This window comes from Camponotus floridanus, unplaced genomic scaffold (genome assembly GCF_003227725.1).
Source record: "Camponotus floridanus strain SB8 unplaced genomic scaffold, Cflo_v7.5 scaffold132, whole genome shotgun sequence".
Classification (NCBI taxonomy): Eukaryota; Metazoa; Arthropoda; class Insecta; order Hymenoptera; family Formicidae; genus Camponotus; species Camponotus floridanus.
In genome coordinates, this window is record NW_020229251.1 from 772,911 (window position 1) to 795,361 (window position 22,451).

The 22,451-nt window shown below is 26.2% G+C and overlaps 1 protein-coding gene and 1 long non-coding RNA gene across 3 annotated transcripts in view; both read left to right on the plus strand.

Annotated features, from left to right (window-relative positions):
- LOC112637106 (aminopeptidase N-like) overlaps nucleotides 1-22,451 on the plus strand; it is a 54,157-nt gene that overhangs the window by 17,402 nt on the left and 14,304 nt on the right. Inside the window, exons 1-2 of one of the 2 annotated variants that reach the window (XM_025406089.1) lie at nucleotides 21,610-21,731; nucleotides 21,863-22,356. The exons of the other annotated variant lie outside the window; for it this stretch is intronic. Coding sequence (XP_025261874.1) covers nucleotides 21,887-22,356 — 470 coding nt within the window. The 5' untranslated portion in view covers nucleotides 21,610-21,731; nucleotides 21,863-21,886. Of the gene's footprint in view, nucleotides 1-21,609; nucleotides 21,732-21,862; nucleotides 22,357-22,451 lie in introns of those variants that run through there. 2 annotated transcript variants of the gene reach the window in all.
- Nucleotides 7,985-10,014, plus strand: LOC112637107. Its single transcript, XR_003122412.1, has 3 exons — nucleotides 7,985-8,003; nucleotides 8,084-8,153; nucleotides 9,801-10,014. It is a non-coding gene; the product is annotated as an uncharacterized LOC112637107 (long non-coding RNA).

Here is a 22,451-nt window from a genome sequence, read left to right on the forward strand (position 1 = left end):
TGCCCATCTCGCAGCCTCCATTCTTTAAGACTTTGTAGATCGTATTCAATTAGAAACTTCATCGTATTTAAGTTTATTAAGCAAGTTGTTTAATAAGTATAGCATGTTATCCTAAATATATAAATAAATAAATAAAAATAAATATATGTGTGTGTGTGTGTGTGTGGTGTGTGTGTGTGTGTGTGTGTGCGCGCGCGCGCGCGTGCGTGCGTGCGCGTCGCGTGTGCGTGCGTGCGTGCGTGCGTTGTTGTGGTGTGTGTGTGTGTGTGTTGTGTGTGTGTGTGTGGTGTGTGTGTGTGTGTGTGTGTGGTGTGTACTTATTATATATATATACAGGGTGTCTTATTTTAAATTGCCCAGGCAAATATTTTGGAAAATAATGAAAAATCGAAAAAATGTTACAGACAAAAATTGTATGGTTGTAGGGGACATAAGATGGACATAAGATGGTGCCATTAGTTGATCTTGCAGAATTACATGAAGATTACGTTCATTTTGAATTTCTTAAATGGAAACCCTACATATTTTTGCACATTCTTGTAGCATATCTCGAGAGCTTTTCAAAACCACTATAAATAAACATTTTTTCATGAAATCTTTTTCGAGTTATGCTTGAAATCATTTCTAATTTACATAATATATAATAAATCATAAAATATCTTGTAAAAATATTCATTTTTTGATTATCTTACCTTACAACTTTTATGTACAAAATAATGAGAGAAATCAATTGGTGTAAAGAAAACATACAGTTGTTTTTAAGAAAAAAATATGGAATTATTAATTGCAAATTACCTTGACCTTTATCTTAACCTTCATGTGACTCTTCAAGTTCAAAACTAATGTCACCATCTTATGTTCCCTTTAGAAACCATACAACTTTTGTTCTAAAACATTTTTTCGATTTTTCATTGTTTTTCCGACATATTTGCCTGAAGAAAATTAAAATGAGGACATATATATTCTATATATTATATTGTTACTTGATATAAATTTTTATTTTTCGATTCTTGCATTATATTATGCTATATAGAAAAACATCTTCCGCAATTGTATTTATATATAAGAAGATTTATATATTAAGAACATTCTGTCCTTTGTAAAACAGCTCTGAATTCTTTTTATAAAGATATCTATCTTATATAGCTATATATATATATACGTCATTTATACACAAATTTAAAATTTCCTTGCGTGCACATTCACAGAATGCCTAACACATGTTCATATCATAAAATAAACATATAGAAGTGCATACATGCATATATTGTAGACATGTAAACATAAATGTAGACATTATATCCTTAATATAATTTAATAACTTAATTAGATTAATGTTAACTGTTCGAGTATTAACAATAATTAATATATATGTTTCCTACTAGCTTGCTTACTCAAAAATTAATGAATTTAAATCGTTAATTATAAAATATCATGCTGTGTATTAAAATTAATAACAATTCTTCAAATTTTTTCTCCTTTTCCTCTCCAATTTTTATAAGATATAGTACATACACTTGAATATTAATTTACAAATTACTTATCTTTTCATCCAAAAAAATGTATATTTAAAATACCTAATCAAATTTTTTCTAGCTACGTATATTTTATTAGATGTATTTTTTTGGAAAACACTTAATAATTATTATATAAATCACATAATCATTAATATGTACAATAAGTAATATGTTTCTAATATGTTGAAGACATCACTATTGATATTGTTATAATATGTGTTAATTACCTTGATTCACAACATATATGTTTTCCTGAAATAGAAGATATGGACAGATATTCTAAAGCTTTGAACATAGGATACCATGCCACGTTAGTCTGTTTCTCGTGACAGATATTCGTGATATTCCAGAATATAACAACGGAATTAAGTTGGTTTGTTATCATTAAGTAGAAAGCGTCGTCGATAATTTGGCACGATTCAGAACAAATTATATATAATTTTCAGAATTTAGATAACTTTAATTCTTCTCCGTTTCGATATCGTAATTGACATCGATAATATCTGTTAAAAAAACTAATATATAATTTATATTCTTTTACTGGGATAATATCCTGATAAAATAAATAAATAAATAAATATTAATATAATATATATATATAAGTATCATATATAATATATAGTACATAATTATTCAGTGTCTTTTATATATACAAGCTTTTATGTGAATCTATTTTGTATTGATTACTTTCACTGTATATACATTAATACGGGATCAAAAATCTAAGGTAAAATCAATAAGGTATCATAAAGTGAACATAAATGGCAAATGCAATTTGTATATTATGATTTAGATATCATTAAACAAATCATTGCATGAAATGTTGATATTTCTAACTAATTGGTATCGTATTGTACTACATATACCAGGGTCTACAAAGTGTTGGAACCCTAAATATTGCGGAACATATACGTTTTACAGAAAAGGTTTCCAACAAAAGTTGTAGGTTCAAAGATCTATATACTCTGATTCTATCAGTTTGACCTTGGATGGCGTCGTCAAGGTCAGGTCAGTCACATTGACTTTTTAACATGACACCCCTACATTTGATTGCATATTCTTAATAGCTTAATTCAAGAGCTTTCCAAAACACTATAAAATGTTCATTTTATTAAGTACTTTGCGAGTTAATGAGGGTTGAAATAAATTTCTTAATTTTACATAAACCATAAAATATCTAGTAAACCATTCCATTTTTTCGATTATCTTACCTTCATACTCTATTATGTACAAAATAATGAAAAAGGAATCAATTGGTGTAAAGAAAAAATACAGTTGTTTTTAAGAAAAAATATGGAATTGTTAATTGCAAATTTACATATTTTTCTTAGAAAACAACTATGTGTTTTCTTTACACCAATTTTCCTCTCATTAATTTGTACATAAAAAGTATGAAGGTAAGATAATCGAAAAAATGAATGGTTTACTAGATATTTATGGTTTATGTAAAATTAAAGAATTATTTTCAACCCTCATAACTCGCAAAGTAGTGCTTAATAAAAATGAACATTATATGTTGTTTTGGAAAGCTCTTGAATTAAGCTATGAATATCAATCATTGGGGTGTCATTTAAAAAATCAATGTTGACCTTGACCTCCTAGACCTATCCAAGGTCCAAACTGATGAATCAGTATATAGATCTTCTAAACCCTACAACTTTGTTGGAAACATTTTCTGTTAAACGCTGATATTTCGAGATTATTTAGGTTCCACACTTTGGTAGACTTCCTTATATATATATATATATATAATTTGCATGTATATATAATGTATAATAAATGTAATACATATAGACATAATGAATAATATTTTTTAATAATGAAATCTTCTCTCCAATATGTATGTATGATAAACACTATAAATGTAATAAATTTATTGCAAACTTACCAATTGATGTCGATTATATATTATAAAGTCCCCATTCCACGTATCAGACGTCACAGGGTATGAAATTCACGGCTTCTCTTCACTGTATATGTCATCATTACATTGAACCGTCTAAAATTGTAATTCTCGTTCCATTGTTCACGTACAGGACAATAATTTATTTTGATGGAACATCAGTAGCTCCGTTATATCAAATGAAATAGTCTGTATGCATTTGTGAATGGACGAATTTCTTTATAACTTCACTTAAGTAGTGAAAAATATGGCTTGCTAAAGTTATAAAATTTATTCAAAATTGTATTGATATGTTAATAAAAGGTATTACAAGCAAATATAGATATATATAATATATATATAATATATATATATATGTATATATATATGTATATATATATATATATATATACATATACAGGGTAGGCCCTTTAATCTTACGCACTGAAGTATCTCAAGAAATTCAAGTTTAGACAAAAATGTTTCAGACAAAAGTTATATGGTTTTTAAGGCCATAAGAAGGGTACCATTGATTAATATTGAAGAGTTATCTGAAGATAACGTGAAGGTCACTTCCAACTTTTTAAATGGAACTGCCTACTTTTTCATTATATATTCTTGTAACTTATCTTGAGGGTTTTCCGAAACACTATAATATAAAATATTTTTCCTTTTCAAGTAATTTCGGAGTTATAAAGGCTTAGAAATAATTACTTAATTTTACATAAACCATAAATATTCTATAAAATAGTTCATTTTTTAATTATCTTACCTTAACTTTTATGTACAAAATAATGAGAGAAAACCAATTTCGTATAAAAAAAACACATAGTTATTTTTAAGAAAAAATATTGTAAATGTGTTAATTGCAAAAATACATATTTTGTTTCTTGAACACTATGTGTTTTCTTTACACCAATGATTCCTCTCATTTTACATATAAAAGTATTAAGGTAAGATAATTGAAAAATAAATATTTTACCAAGATATTTTATGGTTTATGTAAATTAATTATTGCAAGCCTTCATAACTCGGAAGGCAATTAACGAAACACTAAACTTAATTATAGTGTGTGGAAAGCTCTCGAAAAGCTAACCAAGAATATGTAATGAGAAAAGGTAGTTCCTTTTAAGAAATTGAAGGTGACTTCATGTGACATTCTAATAACTCTTAAAGGTCAAACCAATGATACCATCTTATGTCCCCCTCAAAACCATACAACTTTTGTCTGAAACATTTTATTTGCTGGCTTAGTTTTTGAGATATTTTACTGTCCAAGTTTAAAATGGGAAATTATGCAATATATAATATATATTATATATATATTATATATATATATATACAGGGTGTCAATAAAGTCCCGGGACGGCTGAATATTTTTCTCATGTAAGTGTATTTTTGAAAAAGGTCAAGGTCATTTCTGAAGAAGTAATTCTTCACGAGGAATCAACGGTGACCTTCAATTTGACCTTTGAGCTTTGACCTTCAATGTTATTTGAAGGTCAAAATGTTTTTTTTAAATAGGAACCCTATTTTTGATTGTATATTTATAGCTGACCTCGAGAGCTTTCCAAAAACACTATAATAAAATATTTTTCCCTCAAGCTTTATCGAGTTATAGCATGCTAAATCATTTCTTAATTTACATAAAAGCCTAAAATATCTTGTAAATATTCACTTTTCGATTATTTTACCTTAATACTTTTATGTACAAAATAATGAGAGGATCTCAATTGGCGTTAAGAAGAAAACACTATAGTTGTTTTTAAGAAAAAATATAAATTTGCAATTAACAATTCCATATTTTTCTTAAAAACAATGTTTCTATTAAACCATTTAGATTCCCTCTCATTATTTTGTACATATTAAAGTATTAAGGTAAAATAAATCGAAAAGTGATATTTTACAAGATATTTTACGGTTTATGTAAAATTAAGAAATGATTTGAAGCACAAACTCGAATTAAAGCATTGAGGGAAAATATTTTATTATAGTGTTTTGGAAAGCTCTCGAGGTCAGCGTATAAGAATATACAATCAAAAAATAGGGGTCCATATTTTAAAAAAACACTATTGACCTTCAATATAACCTTGAAGGTCAAAGCTCAAGGTCAAATTGAAGGTCACCGTTGGAATTCCTCGTTTGAAAATTAACTTCAGAAATGACCTTGACCTTTTTCAAAAATACCTTACATGAGGAAAATATTCAGCCGTCCCGGGAACTTAATTGACACCCTGTATATATACATATATAGTTATAAATTAAATAAATATATATATATATATAATGTTTAATTTCAATTAAAATATAATAAATTATTACAATAATTAAATCATATATGATTTGAATAGTTTTTATATAAATATTTTTGATGCAACGGTTTAAATTATAAAGGAAATGGTCCAAACTTGATATACTTTCAAAAGATAAGTCTATATATAAATTGAAAAATAGTGTCTTGCATATCTTATATATATATCTAATGACATTAAAGGTAAAATATGGAAATTAATAGTAAAAATATAGAAATGATAATAAAATGAAAATAAGGTATATGAAAGATAAGTAGGTTAAGTTTAAATGAACTAATATAATATGAATTTAAATAAAAATTAGTAAGTCATTTATTAGTATAGAGTCATTACTTTACTTGTCTTTTACATATGTACGGATAATCTGCCAAAATATCTCTTCAGTAAAACTCATTCGTAATAAACGCCATATACTGGATATAACTATAATTATACAATTTACATCAGAATATAGAAGATAATAGTTATAGTTAAATAATAATTAATAATTATAGTAAAAGTACATAAAACATTACATCACTGATTTCATCATCATTTGCAAGATGTTATAGAGAAAATTGTCTTGCGAATTCCGGCGCAAAAAAAAGTAAATGAGAGGCGACATGTGTTTAAAAGATATAACAAGTTAAAGTTTGATCAATATTTAATACTTTTCTTAAGCAAATGATATTACAACACATTAATTGGATTGACAATTACATATTTTTTTTTAAAAACAACTACGCTTTGTTACACCAATTGATTCGTCTCATTATTTTGTACATAAAAATGTATTATGCATAAGATAATCGAAAAATGAATATTTCACTAAATATTTATAGCTTATGTAAAATTAAAGATATTATTTTTTAGCCTCATAAATCGAAAAGTACACAATGAAAAAAAACTCTTTTTTACAAGCGTTTTGACAAGCTCTCGAAGTAATACACAGAATGTAGTTATTTGAATAAAAAAAATAGAAATTTTCATATAAAAAAGCATTAATAGATCTTATCCTGACTTTGATAAGATCAAGTCCATATTTTCATCATGTGTTTCCCTTTAAGCTATGCAACTTTCGATCAAAAAATTTTTCAATAATATTTATCGGATTTCGAGATAATCGACTGTATCACTTAAAAGAAACATCCTGTATATATAATATACTTGTATATATAATTTTATATTACTACAGCTCTATTATATAGTATATACACGTGCAATATGTAAGAAGAGTATATAAAATTAAAGTTTTTATCAGTTATTCTGTTTGTTCTTTATGCATTTATATTCAACAATCTACGATAATCAATTTTTAATTATATTATCATACCTTTAATGTAACTGTAATGTTGAAAATAAATGTCGAATGATGTATTATGTAAAGTGATATTCAATAATATACAGTATCTAAATGAAAAGAAAAGTCCTGTTGAATTTGTACCACAAAAAGGTCCATCATCCGGGTTACTTGGAGAGTCTAATAGAAAATAGTTTAAATGTATTTACTTAATTAATTATTATATTTAACTAACTATAAGCAATTAATGCATTTAGAGCGTGTTAACTTTCGTTGGTATATTGTTAAAAAAAAAAAATTTAAATTATCACTTTTCTTAATTTTAAAAAACCATTTTTAAAAAAAAATATAGGAATAAATAATTTAAAAATGTAATGATCTCTCTGATGGCATGTATGCTTGATATGAAACATGCATAACAAATGCCCGATTAATTTAAATCGACATCTCGAAGATCCCGGAAATAACACGTAATTTTTCTTATATATTCTCGGTTATTTTAATTTGATTGTTTTGTAAATACATGTGCAATGTTTATTACATTATTTGATCAAAATTTAAATTTATTATGTTATATTATGAAATTATAATTTGTTATATTATTTAATCAAAATATAAGATTAATATGTGCAAAACATTTATATGAGAATTTGTTTTTTGTTAAATAGGCTTTTGCTATGGTGGAAAGAATGGACATATTGTCAAGGTTTAAAAATATTGTACTATTCTTTTAACAATGAAAATTCTCCTTGGTGGGGAGTATATCGTCTGGGAAAAGAAAATTTAAAACTAAATTTTTAAAATATCTGTCTTGCCCTGCGTATTCACAATTTATCAATCCCTATTTAAACCTAATAAAAATGATAGTACAACATCGATTATGTTTTTCAAAGATTTTTCCGATAAAGATTATATTAATTATTTTCTTTTTACTATCGCGAAGCATGCCAGGAATCCTGTAATACTCGACTTCATATTAGAAAACATATTAACATTGATAACATAAGACCCAGGTAATACAGCTTCCTTCGTAAATATATATCTATCATTCAACAATTTATGTATCAATAAATTTATTATTTTACTGTTATAGACAAGTCAGCGAGCATGCAACATTTATTGTTATTATTAATCATGTGTATTCTATAGATCATTTGAAAGAGGTAAAAATTGCACGTGTCTATATATGTATATGTAAAATTAATAATTATGATGTAACATAAATTTGTTATTTAACATTGTTGTTGAATATTAAAATAATTTATTTTATAAATGTACTACTTTCTAACAGATAAATTAATTAATGCAACAGAAGTTGAATTAAATAAATGTAAGAAGTTATGGTTTTTTATGAAAGAGAGAAATAGGAAAGTAAAAATAAATTTTATGAATATTATACTAATATTCCACTTATATTCATTTATTAATCAGTAATTTTTTGCTTTTATACAGTATATATTAATGTTACGGTATCCCAAAGTAACAAGTAAAAATTAAATGTCATTTAATTTCTTTTATGAAATAAGCATTTTTTATTTTTAATTTCCAAAAATACTATTTCTAAAATATATATAATTTTTAATAGAATGACAGAGTTGGAAAGAATGAGTGAGCAAGTGACAAAGTAAAAAAAAGAAGAGAATTTCTTTACTTGGAAACTTTAGTAATTTTAATAAAAATCGATTTTTATAAATTTTGAAAAGAGAATTTATAAGCTTTAGATTTAAATCTTAGTTAATCTAGATGTTTAACTCTTAGTTAAATAAATTTAAATATTTTTCAGTATGATTGGGAGAGATATTACGTAATGTGATTCGCATACTTTAATATTATACAAGTCATTAGTTTATCAAAAATTTAATTATGATTGATAGGTTAACACGAATTAATGCAATAGTCTGCTAGATATATCAATTATTATAATAATATTTCCTCTGTGATAGCCGTAACTCGTATAGGATTCTAATTTTATTTTTAAAATCACTAATTCCAAATTCTATAGATTTCTATTTGTCATTACTTACAAAATTATTTGTAAACATTCCTTACAGACAAAAAAATTGTTAAGTAAAATACAGTGCAATACTATGCACATAATATGATAGAACACATAATACAATAAAAGAATGATTTTTGTATCAGTAATTTTCACGATATTTTTTCGCCTATGCTTTTCTATAGAGATTAGAAATGATTTATTTTAATAGAAATCTAGAATTGAGATTTATTCAGTTATTTAGTCGCGGAAAAAATATATTTCATATACAACAACTTATTTTTAAAAAATTAATTATTTCTGAAACTGAGGCACTATTATTCACATTTGGTTCTCTCTTAAGAGAAAAATTAGTTCGAAAAATTTATATTTATATTTCGCATTTAGAGTTTTACTCATTTTTTAAAAATTCATGTCATTTTGTTCGATTGCTGAATTTTTGATGAAGATACGAAATCTATATAAAAATCGACATTAATTGATTAAAAATGTTTACAAACTTATAAACCAGTTTTTTTTGGGATAACTAAAATTTTGACTCTGAGAAGAAAAATTGTAATTTTTATAATGTATAATTATTATTTATTCTTATTATATATTTAAGATTATTGTGTATATATTATATATATATATATATATATATATATATATATATATTAATTATATTATATATTATATATATATATATATATATATATTAATATAATTATATTTATATATACACATACACGAGATCATATTTAATGTAATATTTATTGATAATTGATTATTGGCTATTCACACTAATACTTAATATCGACATAATCTGTTTTAGATAAACAAATTAACAGAAAGCTACAAACATATGGCAATGTATTTACCAATAAATAGCACTATAAACCAATATGTTTTAAATATTCAAAGCAAGATACGAAGGCGCAATTTCGAAATCAGATGTCAAAAAAATTACTTTAAGAATTTTATGAAATATCAATAATATCCGTTTAAAAGTAACAATTATGACGCAAACACATCTATATATCTTTCTTACAAATAGCATTTTATAATGTTTATAGTTATCGATTTATTATTTATGCTTATATGTGTTAATAATATATAATTAAATACACATGCATTTACAACGATACTTTGTGGTCTGCAATTAACCAGTATTTTTCTTTATTAACATGAAATAATACAAAGTGTTAATTATATTCATAATTATAAATAATTGAAATTAAATAATGTTATATTACATGAATAATTTTAATCGCACAAATGAGAAAGGATCTAATATTTGACATTATGTATATATATATATATATATATATATATATATATATATATATTATTAATGATATTATATATATATATTATATATACTAAAAATATATTATTGTACCTTATATGTACCTTTATTTATTTTCATCAAAATTATTATCCTAATGTAAGTATTCCTGTAAAGCTATCAGTCAGCGCTTATTGTTGATTAAAAAGTTATTAGCCAAAAAAATATGTGAAGAAAGTTATTTGCAAAGAAATTAAATAGTATGTTAATATAAGAAATCTGTCTCAGAAAATGATACATAAATATTTAGAAATATCAAGATAATAATTTTCTAAGTTAATTATTTTTCAAAATGTACATAATATTGAATATGTAATATTGAATATACATAATATTGAATATGTAATATTGAAAATGTACATAATGTACATACAGCTTAATATTTTTCTATTGTTTACTTATCTAAATTACTTCTTTGTAAGCATAAAATCGTAGTTTTGTCATCAAAAAGAATTGGAAGATTTTATTTTTTGACAGCGTGGCATTGTTCGTTCATGAACATGTTATTGTCTATGAGGTTGTAAACGTATAGTGTCATGAAAATTTATTAGAAGTCACTGATACCATGAGGCCAAGCAAACAAAAGTTTAATTTGGTGCATTTGAGGTAGGTGAACTTGACAGACGGTTCCTAAAACGATTACCTCGTTTGTTTCCAAATGTGTGTATATTGTTCCATTCAAATATATAAGATCTCTCCTTGCACGTATATAATCGCATCGTTTGTAACATTAAACAAATCGAATATGTGAACTTATTTATTTAATTTTTTCCGCAAATTTAATATTATTCGATATATCCTTCAATATTATTTTTACATTGAAACTACATTGCATATTAAACAAATTTAAACCATTAATGTTTCCTGTGCTTTATTGAAACTTCTAATTTAAAGCTATATGATAATATGTACTTCATTAAATTTTATTGTAATTATACATAATATATTCTTAGACAAAATATTTAAATTCTCTCTAATTCTCTCTTTCTCCCTTCCCCGCCTCACTCACTCGCTCACTCTCTCTCTCTCTTTCTCTCTCTCTCTCTCACGCACGCACGCACGCACGCACGCACGCACGCACGCATTGTTGGACTTATATATTTTATTTATTCTTTTTTTTTTTTTCGACAAATTTTATTTTCAATTATTTCTTTCTTTCCCTATTTATTTATATTTTTGTTATATGTTATGTTTGAACTTTTTCATTTTTACGTGAAATATTATTTCACATGCGCCATTAAGTTGTTATTATGTAATTTTCATACAACGAGTAGATAATTCAGCGTATACTGCAAATCTTAATAATCTTAATAATCTAATAATCTTAATAATCTTAACAATCTAATATATTATATTTACACGTATAAATGTAAATTAGCGGAAGCTTTTTTTATACGTTTCCTGCTGCATAACTTATATGTAGTTGATATATTTTAGTTTAATACATTAAAACGTGTTAATTAATCATATTTAAATGCATTAATTTAATATTTAAAATGTATATTTTAAATGTAACATAAATGTACATTTTATTTTTCGTTTATTCGCCGGACATGTCCGACTTATAAATTTGATTTAATATCTGAAATTCCTCTATTGAGTTTATATCAGAAATTAAATCGTCTTCTAAGTCGTCTTCTGCAAGCTTTATATAATTCTCAAGACTAAAACTAAATACTAGAAAAATAGCGCATCGTAGTGGTAAACAAACGAACTAGCGATTACTGATTTTGCAGTGAAATTTTACTTCCACTGACTATAATTAATGAGATATAAGATAAAGTAACAAAAAATAAGCGTTTCTACTAGAATTCAATGAAATATGGATTCTTAGTGATCTTATTTATATATCTGTAAATAGAAATTAATATAGTTTTTATAATTATATGTATATGAGAATATATAATAAGATAACTTTTAATTATGATTCTATAATATGGTTACTCGCTTTAAATCATTAATGAAGAAATACACACTTGTGTATAAAAGATTTATATTGATTTGTACAGAGCAATTTAATTCAAATTGGTTTAAAGCCAGAGATATGAGTTATAATAAAAATGGCAATATATTCATCATCCATCAATTTTTTCAAAAATACATCTAATTCTCAATTTAGAATATATTAAAAAGTCATTCGACAGTGTTTGAAGCTGTTGTAATCTCTATACCATACAATCTTGATGATAAATGTTCAGTGGTGTTCGAAAATATCTGGAATAAAAGATTTTAAGAACTTTGTTTCTTATAAAATCACATAACATTATTTGTATGAAAAGATTTATATTACATTTATATTAAATATTAATAAATAATATTAATAAATATTAAATTACAATAATTAAAATTAATAATTAAAATTAATCCATATATATAATATCCAATTTTTTAAATATATATTTAATTGGAATATGTGCCAATTTTATTGGTAGTGCCAAGTTTTTTTACTTAAAATTTTTTTTTCTTTTTTATTTTATATTAATTTGTACAAGTTAACTTGTACAAATTTTCTTTCTCGTATTTCTATTTATCTATTATATATTAATCGCACATCATCCACGCGACTATCGCCATTTACTATACGTAATTTAATATAGTTTTTATCACAACGATTCATCATTGAAAATAAGTTATAACACAAAAAATATTCTCGTTTATTTCTAAATATTAAATGCTATAAATATTGAAATTGAAATAAAAAAATTGTCTTAAATAATAATAATTAAAAATTAATTAAACAATTGACAAGCATAAATAATATCTAGTAATTTATTTTAATGACTAATTATACTTAATAGATAGAGAGAGACTACAAAATTTATTTATATTAGAAATTTATTTAATATATGCAAACGTTTTGCGTTAAGGGGATGCCGGAGTCTCAGCCGAACTTCGACGGGTAGGCGCCCTCATTTTAACATAACTAAAAGTGTCGGTTCATTACCAACACTTATAGTTATGTTACCGACAATCTTATTTAATATAAAAAGACATGCATATTTTGGAAAGAGCAATATGAAAACTTTTTTTTATATTGTGTTAATTGTATTTATTGAAACAAAAAATATGTTGCATTTTCACTCTATCGTCTCGCACAAGCAATTTAGAGCATAGATCTGTCTTTACTGCGTACATATTTAAACATAATTCTAATATCATTGCTCTCGTTTAGCTATGTCTTTTTATATATATAATAAAAATATATTGTGAAAATATTTATAAATATTATGTACTTATAAATTTTACGAATACGATATTACAGCAAACAATTTGCATAAACATTTTATATTGTTAGTTTTTGATTATATCGATTTAACAAATGTCGTGCATAAATTGTAATTTAGAGTAGAAAGTTATATGCAAATATCTTTTTTATTGTATATACAGAATGTCGCAGAGTACTATACATATATAAGCGCTTGTAAAGAGCGCAGTAAATTGAAGAAACAAGTCCCAGCATTTTACAATTTTCGTATTAATAGAAAGAAATAAAATAAAGTATAATCAAAAGCTAACAATATAAAATGTTTTATGCAAATTGATGTAATGTCGTAAAATTTATAAATAATATAAATATTTTCATAATACATTCTTTATCTCAAAAGCATAATAATAGATTTATATCGATAATATAATAGATTTCATCGTCCATTTGCAGACGCAACCATAATATATTTTTTTCGTCTCTCTGATATATGCAAATGAGATATTTGTACTGAGACGTCTTTTTCTAACGATATTCATTGGAATATCTTGATCAGATATGATAAATGTAAGATATATGTCAAATGTAAAATATATGAATAATTTATCATTTTAGAAAAGGCAATTTATTTTCTGCTATAATTTAAAAAAAAATGTTGCTTTGTACATTTCACATTATTGAAATATTTTTCCTTACAAGGATTTCCTTCTAAGGCTATAGTTTATAGTAGTGTAAGGAAAGCCACAGCATATGCTATCAAGTTGAAGCTTTTCAAATATTATATTATTTGTAGGCAACGGCAATGAAAGTAATTTTTTTTAGTCACCAATAGACACCACACAGCCGGGTAGGCTATCATACATTCGAAGCTTGGTGTTATCAAAAAGAGTCGTCAGCAATCAGTGTAATTTGCTCCAATAATTTGTTAGCTTTTGTCGCTATATGACATGCTACAATTACATAAGAATTATCGCAATATATAGCACATTTTCATAATAAGAATCCTCTTATAACATGTAAAAATCGGTTCAATGATTTATTTTATCTGGATTTTTATTCTTATCAAATATGCTTTTTAGTTGAAGCAGTGTCTTTATAATCTCTGAATTAAATTTTGTTTAAATTTCGCTTCCAGAATGCACATGCAAATCGTAACTGATAAATCATTTTTTAACAGTAACCAGCACACAAATTAAGATCGCTTCTCGAATTTTTTTTGAATAATCAACATACAAATTAAATTGACTCTAGATTTTTATTGAATAACCAGCACACGAATTAAATCGTCTCTGGAATACTTTTCGAATAGTCAGCATCAGAATTAAATCACCTCTGGATTTTTCTTAAACCAGCACACGAATTAGATCGCCTCTGGAATTTTTTTAATTATCAGCTCACGAATAGATCGCCTCTGAAATAAATATTTTAATAACCAGAGCGCACATGCAAACCGCATCTGATATGAAATATTTCTAAAAACAACCAGCACACGAATTAGATCGCCTCTGGAATTGTTTTTAATTATCAGCTCACGAATAGATCGCCTCTGAAATAAATATTTTAATAACCAGAGCGCACATGCAAACCGCATTTGGTATGAAATATTTTTAAAAACAACCAGCACACGAATTAGATCGCCTCTGGATTTTTTTTAATTATCAACTCACGAATAGATCGCCTCTGAAATAAATATTTTAATAACCAGAGCGCATATGCAAACCGCATCTGGTATGAAATATTTCTAAAAACAACCAGCACACGAATTAGATCGCCTCTGGATTTTTTTTAATTATCAGCTCACGAATAGATCGCCTCTGAAATAAATATTTTAATAATCAGAGCGCACATACAAACCGCATCTGGTATGAAATATTTTTAAAAACAATCAGCACACGAATTAGATCGCCTCTGGACTTTTTTAAATTATCAGCTCACGAATAGATCGCCTCTGAAATAAATATTTTAATAACCAGAGCGCACATGCAAACCGCATCTGGTATGAAATATTTCTAAAAACTAACAGTCCACGAATGAATCGCCTCTAGGATAAATATTTTTTAAAAAGTATTTTTTAATTAATAACTAGAGCGCACATGCAAACCGGTAAAATCTGGTAAAATATATAATCTGTAAGCATATATATATAAGTGTGTGTATGTGTGTGTGTGTGTATGTGTGGATGTATGTATGGACGTATGTATGTATAAAAGTGATGCAAGAATTACATGAGGAAGCGAGGTAATAAAAACGAGCAAAATAACAAAAAGAGCGAATGAGATAGAAATAGCACGAGAAACGAGGATTCGAGCTCGAGAATCGGATCTTCCTTTCACACTATTATTTTTCTCTCGCTCGTATCTATTATTGTCTCCCTCGCTCTTATTATTGTCTCGCTCGCTCCTATTATTGTCTCGCTCGCATCTATTACTGTCTCGCTCGCTCTCGATTCTTGGATTCGCTTATCTTTTCGAGCTGTCTATCACGATTGTCAAGTGTGACAGAGAAAACAAGACTATGAGTAGAAAGCGAGCGAGATGACCTATCATCAAAGAGTTCCGAAGTCTTTTACAATCGATTTCTTCGCTTCCTCTATTCATTTGCAATTCACGAAAATGTAAACATCTTATAAAATAAAAATTGAAACTTTTATTTTTAATTCCATCGGTTTGAAAATAATTTCAATGAATTCATGAGATTTTTGCGATTAAAATGATATCAAACACGGCGTAAATCGGGTAATTTTTAATTAGTCTGATAATACAAGTTTTATAATTATATATTTAACTAAATTTATGTCACTTATATCGTGTTTGATCTTATTTTAATCGTAACATTCTCATTATTCTATTAAAATTACTTTCAAATAAATAAAAAATGCATTTTGTTTTCTGACATATATTCGTGAATATTATAAATAAAGTCTCATGTCAGAAAATACATTTCTGTCTCTATTGAAAAATTATTTCTAGGTGCTATTAGGGATATTAACATTAATTTTTAGTTTCTAGGTGTTATTAAGGATATTAACATTAATTTTTAGTTTCTTTTAAGAAACTATTTGCAGGACATCCATCGCCATTTTGAAATATTAGTTTTTAGGTATATACCATTATATATATATATATATATATATATATATATATATGTATTTTCATAATTTTTAATAATGTTATATATTATATATACGCAAAATTATACATGAATGTTACATAAAATGTGCGAATACTTAAAAATTTCGAGACAAATCGAATGGGTACCCCTATATCAGTAAGATATTGATTAAAAGAAAAGAAATTATTAATTTAAACGTAATAAGAATAAGAATCTAGAGAATTAATCCAGAATTAATTGTTTAAAATTATTTAATTTATTTTATTTTGCACACTGTCCGAATTGAAATTTTTTAAATCTTGCTATCGGGTTCGATTCGTCTCGCGTGTGCGAATGGTACCCCAAATTATATGTGTTCGCACATTTAAAACAAACTCCAATGCATGTATTTTATTATTTATAAATATAATCGTTCGTAATCACATTTCAATCAAAAAGGTCGTTATATTCATTTAATTTTCAATAAAGAAGTATATTTCTTAATAATGGACGAACATGTTTTTTTATGTGCATATCAATTTCGTGTATTGAAGATAATGACGAGAAATAATCGTCGTTGATTTATTATTGAAATCATTATTATCGAGATTAGTCCGGAAGATCCAGGATTCGTTCCCTCCTACAGTGAAGTTCCCGACATTCAATGGATCACTTAACTTTTCTTCGCAGATTGATCTTACGAAAAAAAAAATCTAATGTAAAATCAAGATATTAATCGTTCTCCATTTTTAAGATCGCTCCTCTTTTTATCGGATTACCGGTATGCCACATGCGTATCTGCAATTGAATATTTTGAAAATTATCGATTTATTTATTCGTCGCGTTTTATCGCGAATTTTAAATCGCGATTTATTTTATAATTTAATTGTTGATTTATACATTGAAGATTTGTTTATCTTTCCACGTCTTTGAATATTGTTTTTTAATAGTTCGTGCAAAATGCTGGTAGTGCAAATATTTTCTTCTATAATTTGAAAGATGATCGACTTTATTAATGACTGTTTTAAACGTGATTCTTTATTTCTTCTTTAAATCTTATTAAACTCTACAATTACATCGATTATTAGAGGGACTTTGAAAATCATTCGTCCCGTTATCTTCTATTAAATGTGGCCACAACGCGATTTTTAATTATATTTTAAAGCTTATAGAGCTCATTTCATCTTATACAGCTAATCATGTACGAAATAGAATATGCGTTTTATTTTCAATCGTGAAATTCGTATAAAGTCGCGTACGTTAATTGCAAATAATTGGACAGTGAATTTTATGTTCATAAACAATATGGATCACAAATGTGCCAAAATATCTTCGTCATCATTTGTGTGATAATTATATCTCACGCGTTTCTATTGATGGTTTCGATTATTATATTATAAAAATTATGCGTATCTTGCAATCGATTATTGCCGATTTATTTATTCGTCGCGTGTTCTCGCAAATTTTAAATCGCGATTTATTTAGTAATTTAATTGTTGATTTCGAAATTTATTCTATCTATTCATTTTAAATATATCCTTTGATAATCTATACAAAATGCGCCAATAATGCAAATATACTTTCTTTTACAATCGAAGGAACGATCAATAATTTTATTCATGACTCTTTTGATCACGATTATTTACGTTATATAAAACTTATTAAATTCTATTCTATGTAAAAATTTTTAGTTATTATACGTATATATTATACGTATATATTAGACATTTTCGTGTGATAAATTATTCCATGTAATAAGTTATTTTGTATTAAATTTCGAATTATATTATTTAGAAATCCAAGAAACGCAAATATAATAGAATAGTGTGTCCGATGGAATCAGGCATAATTGATACATATATACAACAAAACTCATCGATATGTTAAAATTTATCTCGTGCCTATCTCCGCGTTAGCAGAAACCTTCGGCTTTTTGCTTCGGTTCATTTACTAGTCTTCCAAAGATGAATCCATGATCTTGCGAGAGCTGGTACGTCTTTAGGCAAAATTATTTCCGATTTCCCTTATCTCCGCGATATCGGCGACACCTAATAAATGTCAATGAAAAAAAAGGTTGTCCGTATGGCAGAGATCAATTAGGAGAATGTAGAATGTTACGTACTTGAATAATTAATGGCGCAATTAATACATATCTTTTTTTGCTTTGCTATGATATTTGTAAATCTCAACTTCCTCCTTTCACGAAAGGAAAAATAATTTATCCGGCCGCTAAAGATAACGATGGAATAAAGATGCTCCAAACGCGCGTAAAATAGGTAAAAATTGAGAACAGAGGAAAGCACTCTTTTATAAGAATACAATCTATATTATTAAATTCGAGAAATAAGCTCTGAAGAATTTGATGATCGTATATAAAACACATTTAATTCCTTTCAAGAGATCTTATATTGATGAATGAAAGATATTTTCTAAGCAAAATTAAATATTACAGTAATTTCTTCCTGTTTTCGAATTATCTCTGTTCGAATATTGGAGTCAAGAGCACAAATGCGGAGCATATTAGAAGAGTAATTAGATATAATAAGTGTCATTATTTAAGCAGGAGCAATTGTGCTTAAAATACTTTTGATATTTTATATAAATCAACTAAAAAGGGTTTCTTCATATAAAGAGTTTGTACCTTGTAAGCGTAAACGCGTCACATGTTTGCTCGCGCAAATGTATGTGCGATCTATAAGCTGCGAAGACATGAAAGTAAGAATCCAGTATAATTCTATCCATGTTCCACTAAACTTGATCCAGTCTTTGTCCCATGATCTGGCACCTATAACTTCGGATACATTTGCATCATTTCACCTCTTCCTTTATCGAAGTCCACCTACGCAGCGGATATAAGCTGCCATAAGAGTTACCTTCATTCAACACAAATAACGTTACATATTTCTTAACTAAGTCAAGTTCGTTTCGGAGATAATATAATAGACGGAAGTCTTATTTCATCACAGTTACAATCGTGCTGAAAAAGTATGTAACATTTCCGTTTAACATTTAAATTTACTTGGAGTTAATGATATTTATCATTTCTAATTAGAATTTTTGCTGGTATAATTTTATTAATAATTTTAATAAATATTCATATTTACTTCTCTATCACTGATTTTGATCGACATTATGTCGCTGAGTAATATACAAGATAAAATGCGTTTTAATTTCTTAGGATTTTAATTATACTGGGTAGGACTTTAATTATCCTTCAATGATACCCGATGCGTTTATATTATAAGAATACTTTACGCATGATTACAGATTTTCTTATTGTTCTGCAAATCTGAGATATTTAAATTGTACTATTAATTATGCAAATGAGAGAAAGTTATTTTTTAATACGTAGATTAATATATTTTGTTAATATTACAAAAATAAAAGCTGAAATCTGAATTATTAATATAGTAACACAATAATTATAAAATTACATCTTAATATTTATTTATTTTATTATCTCTTAAATTTTTTATTATGTTAATAATGTATATCAATATATGTATATTAGAACCGCATTAATTATTACTTGCTAATACACATAAATTAATATATGTATATTAATGTGTAATATATATGTCATTTAATAGTGGATAATATTACAGTATAGATTATAATTTTAATATAATGTAAAATAATTACGAATGTTGTACATAATAAAATATTATATGTTTAATTAATATTATAAAATACTATACATATAATTAATATTTAAATATATTTGTATATAAATATTAACAAATTAACAAACAGTTATATTAACATATGTTATTAATATCTTAAATTTGTCACGGATGACTTCCGCGAGATGATCGGATAGTCGCAGTCGGATGCGGGATTCGGTTTTCTGTATAGGCAAGTTAATTACACTGGCAGTTTAGTTTTAAAAAAAAACGAAAGAATATTTATTCAAAAGAAAATAAGTACAGAGTTTCGATGCGTGTGTGTGTGTGTGTATGGGTGTGTGTGTGCGTGTATGTGTACGGTGTAAATTTTGTATGCGTGTGCGAGAATAAATCGAGTGCAACGTGAATTACGGTATGAGTTTTGTATATGCGCGTGAGAATAAATCGAGTGCAGTGTGATTTCGGTGTATAAACTGTGCGCGAATAATCGACGTGAATCGATTAATCGATAGGTACGGTATGATCGCTGGCGAAACGTTTAATCGGTGTGAGCAGTTCCTACACCGGACGTAGAAAACTGCATCCGATGTAGAATGTGGCTGATAATCGGTAGCTCGGTATCGTTAATATATCGCAAAGTTTGGGAATTGGAATGCGTATATATATATATATATATATATATATATATATATATATATATATATGCGTATATAATATTTTTATTCCACATTATATAAAAATCTTTCTTAATTTTAATTTAAAAATCTGCTTCGTTATGAGAAAAACGATTATTAATTTGATCAATTTCAGAAATTTCCCATTGTTTTATTCAAATATCCACCATATAAATTTGAAAGAGTGAACAAAAACCTAAAAAATAATAGTTATTCATTATATTTTCTTACATACAATACTGTAATATTATATTCTAGTGTTAATAAGTTATGTTTTTTCATTAACTTGCTTAAAGACAATTTACCGCTACAAACACATAATAATATAGTTAATAAAATTTTATTTGAATGTATATTGTAAATTATAAAAATTATCATTTTTGGTAAAGGAATATACTATTTTTAAATAGTATAAAAGAATTCAAGTATATATATTTAGAGACATTTTTGCATTCTACATAACGGTCTCTTTTGCTTTCAACCACCACGAAATAGACAGTTTTGCCATCTTACGGCGCTCGATCGCTAGCACGAATTTGGAGTGGGAAAAACGGTACCGTGCTTTGCTATTACATACCATTTCACGATCGAACTGTCTGTTAACGACCTCAGAAGGTGTGTGTTTACATATGACATACACATTTATTGTAATATCGCCAAGTGTTATTAGTCTTTAGAAGTTTCTCGAAATAATAAGAAATCATAAGTGTGCATATATATTTCATGTTACAATCATAGTGGATAAAACATTAATTTATTGCAGCTAATTATTGTAACGAAACATACACTTGCTTAGAATTTGTAGTACATCTCATTATACAGAGTAAGTTATTCCAAATTAAGTTTATTTTTATATATTTGTCTTAATTCCTTCTTTTCCGTTAAATATCGTGATAAAGACAGTGCTGTGTCTAATTTGTCCGTTTGTACTTTCTAACAAAAATATTTTTACAGATATCTAAGATAAAAAGTAATATCATGTTTCTTAAACTATTGTTAAGTAGCAGTTTAACAATCATCGTCGCGGCGGCTTTTTTAACCGACGATCAGATAATTACAATATCTCGAGAAGAGTTAAACAGGATCTCGATTTATATATTACCGCAACACTATGATATCATCGTTACATATATCGAAAAAAATATTCTTGTCATCGACTGCAGTATACGTACACAGATTAAATATTTAACACCAAGCATTATATTATATTTACCCCTAAAAAATATTAATCTAAGTGTGGTTTATTATCCAAATTATTATTCTATGAATGATATTAAAACTACGAACATTTATACACCGGTAAGAACTATGTATGATGTTGAGAACAACATTGTCGAATATACATTCGCTGAAGATCTATTCCCCGGATATTACATCATAAAATTAGTTTATAATATAACTGAAGATACAGGCTTAAAAAACTTTTATAAAAGAGATGGGCGACAGTGGTAAGTAACTGTTAAAATGTTAAATACATAGTAATTTCATGATGTTTATGAACAAGATCTGGTAAAGCATTTTGTTTCTATTTAAAAAGTATTTT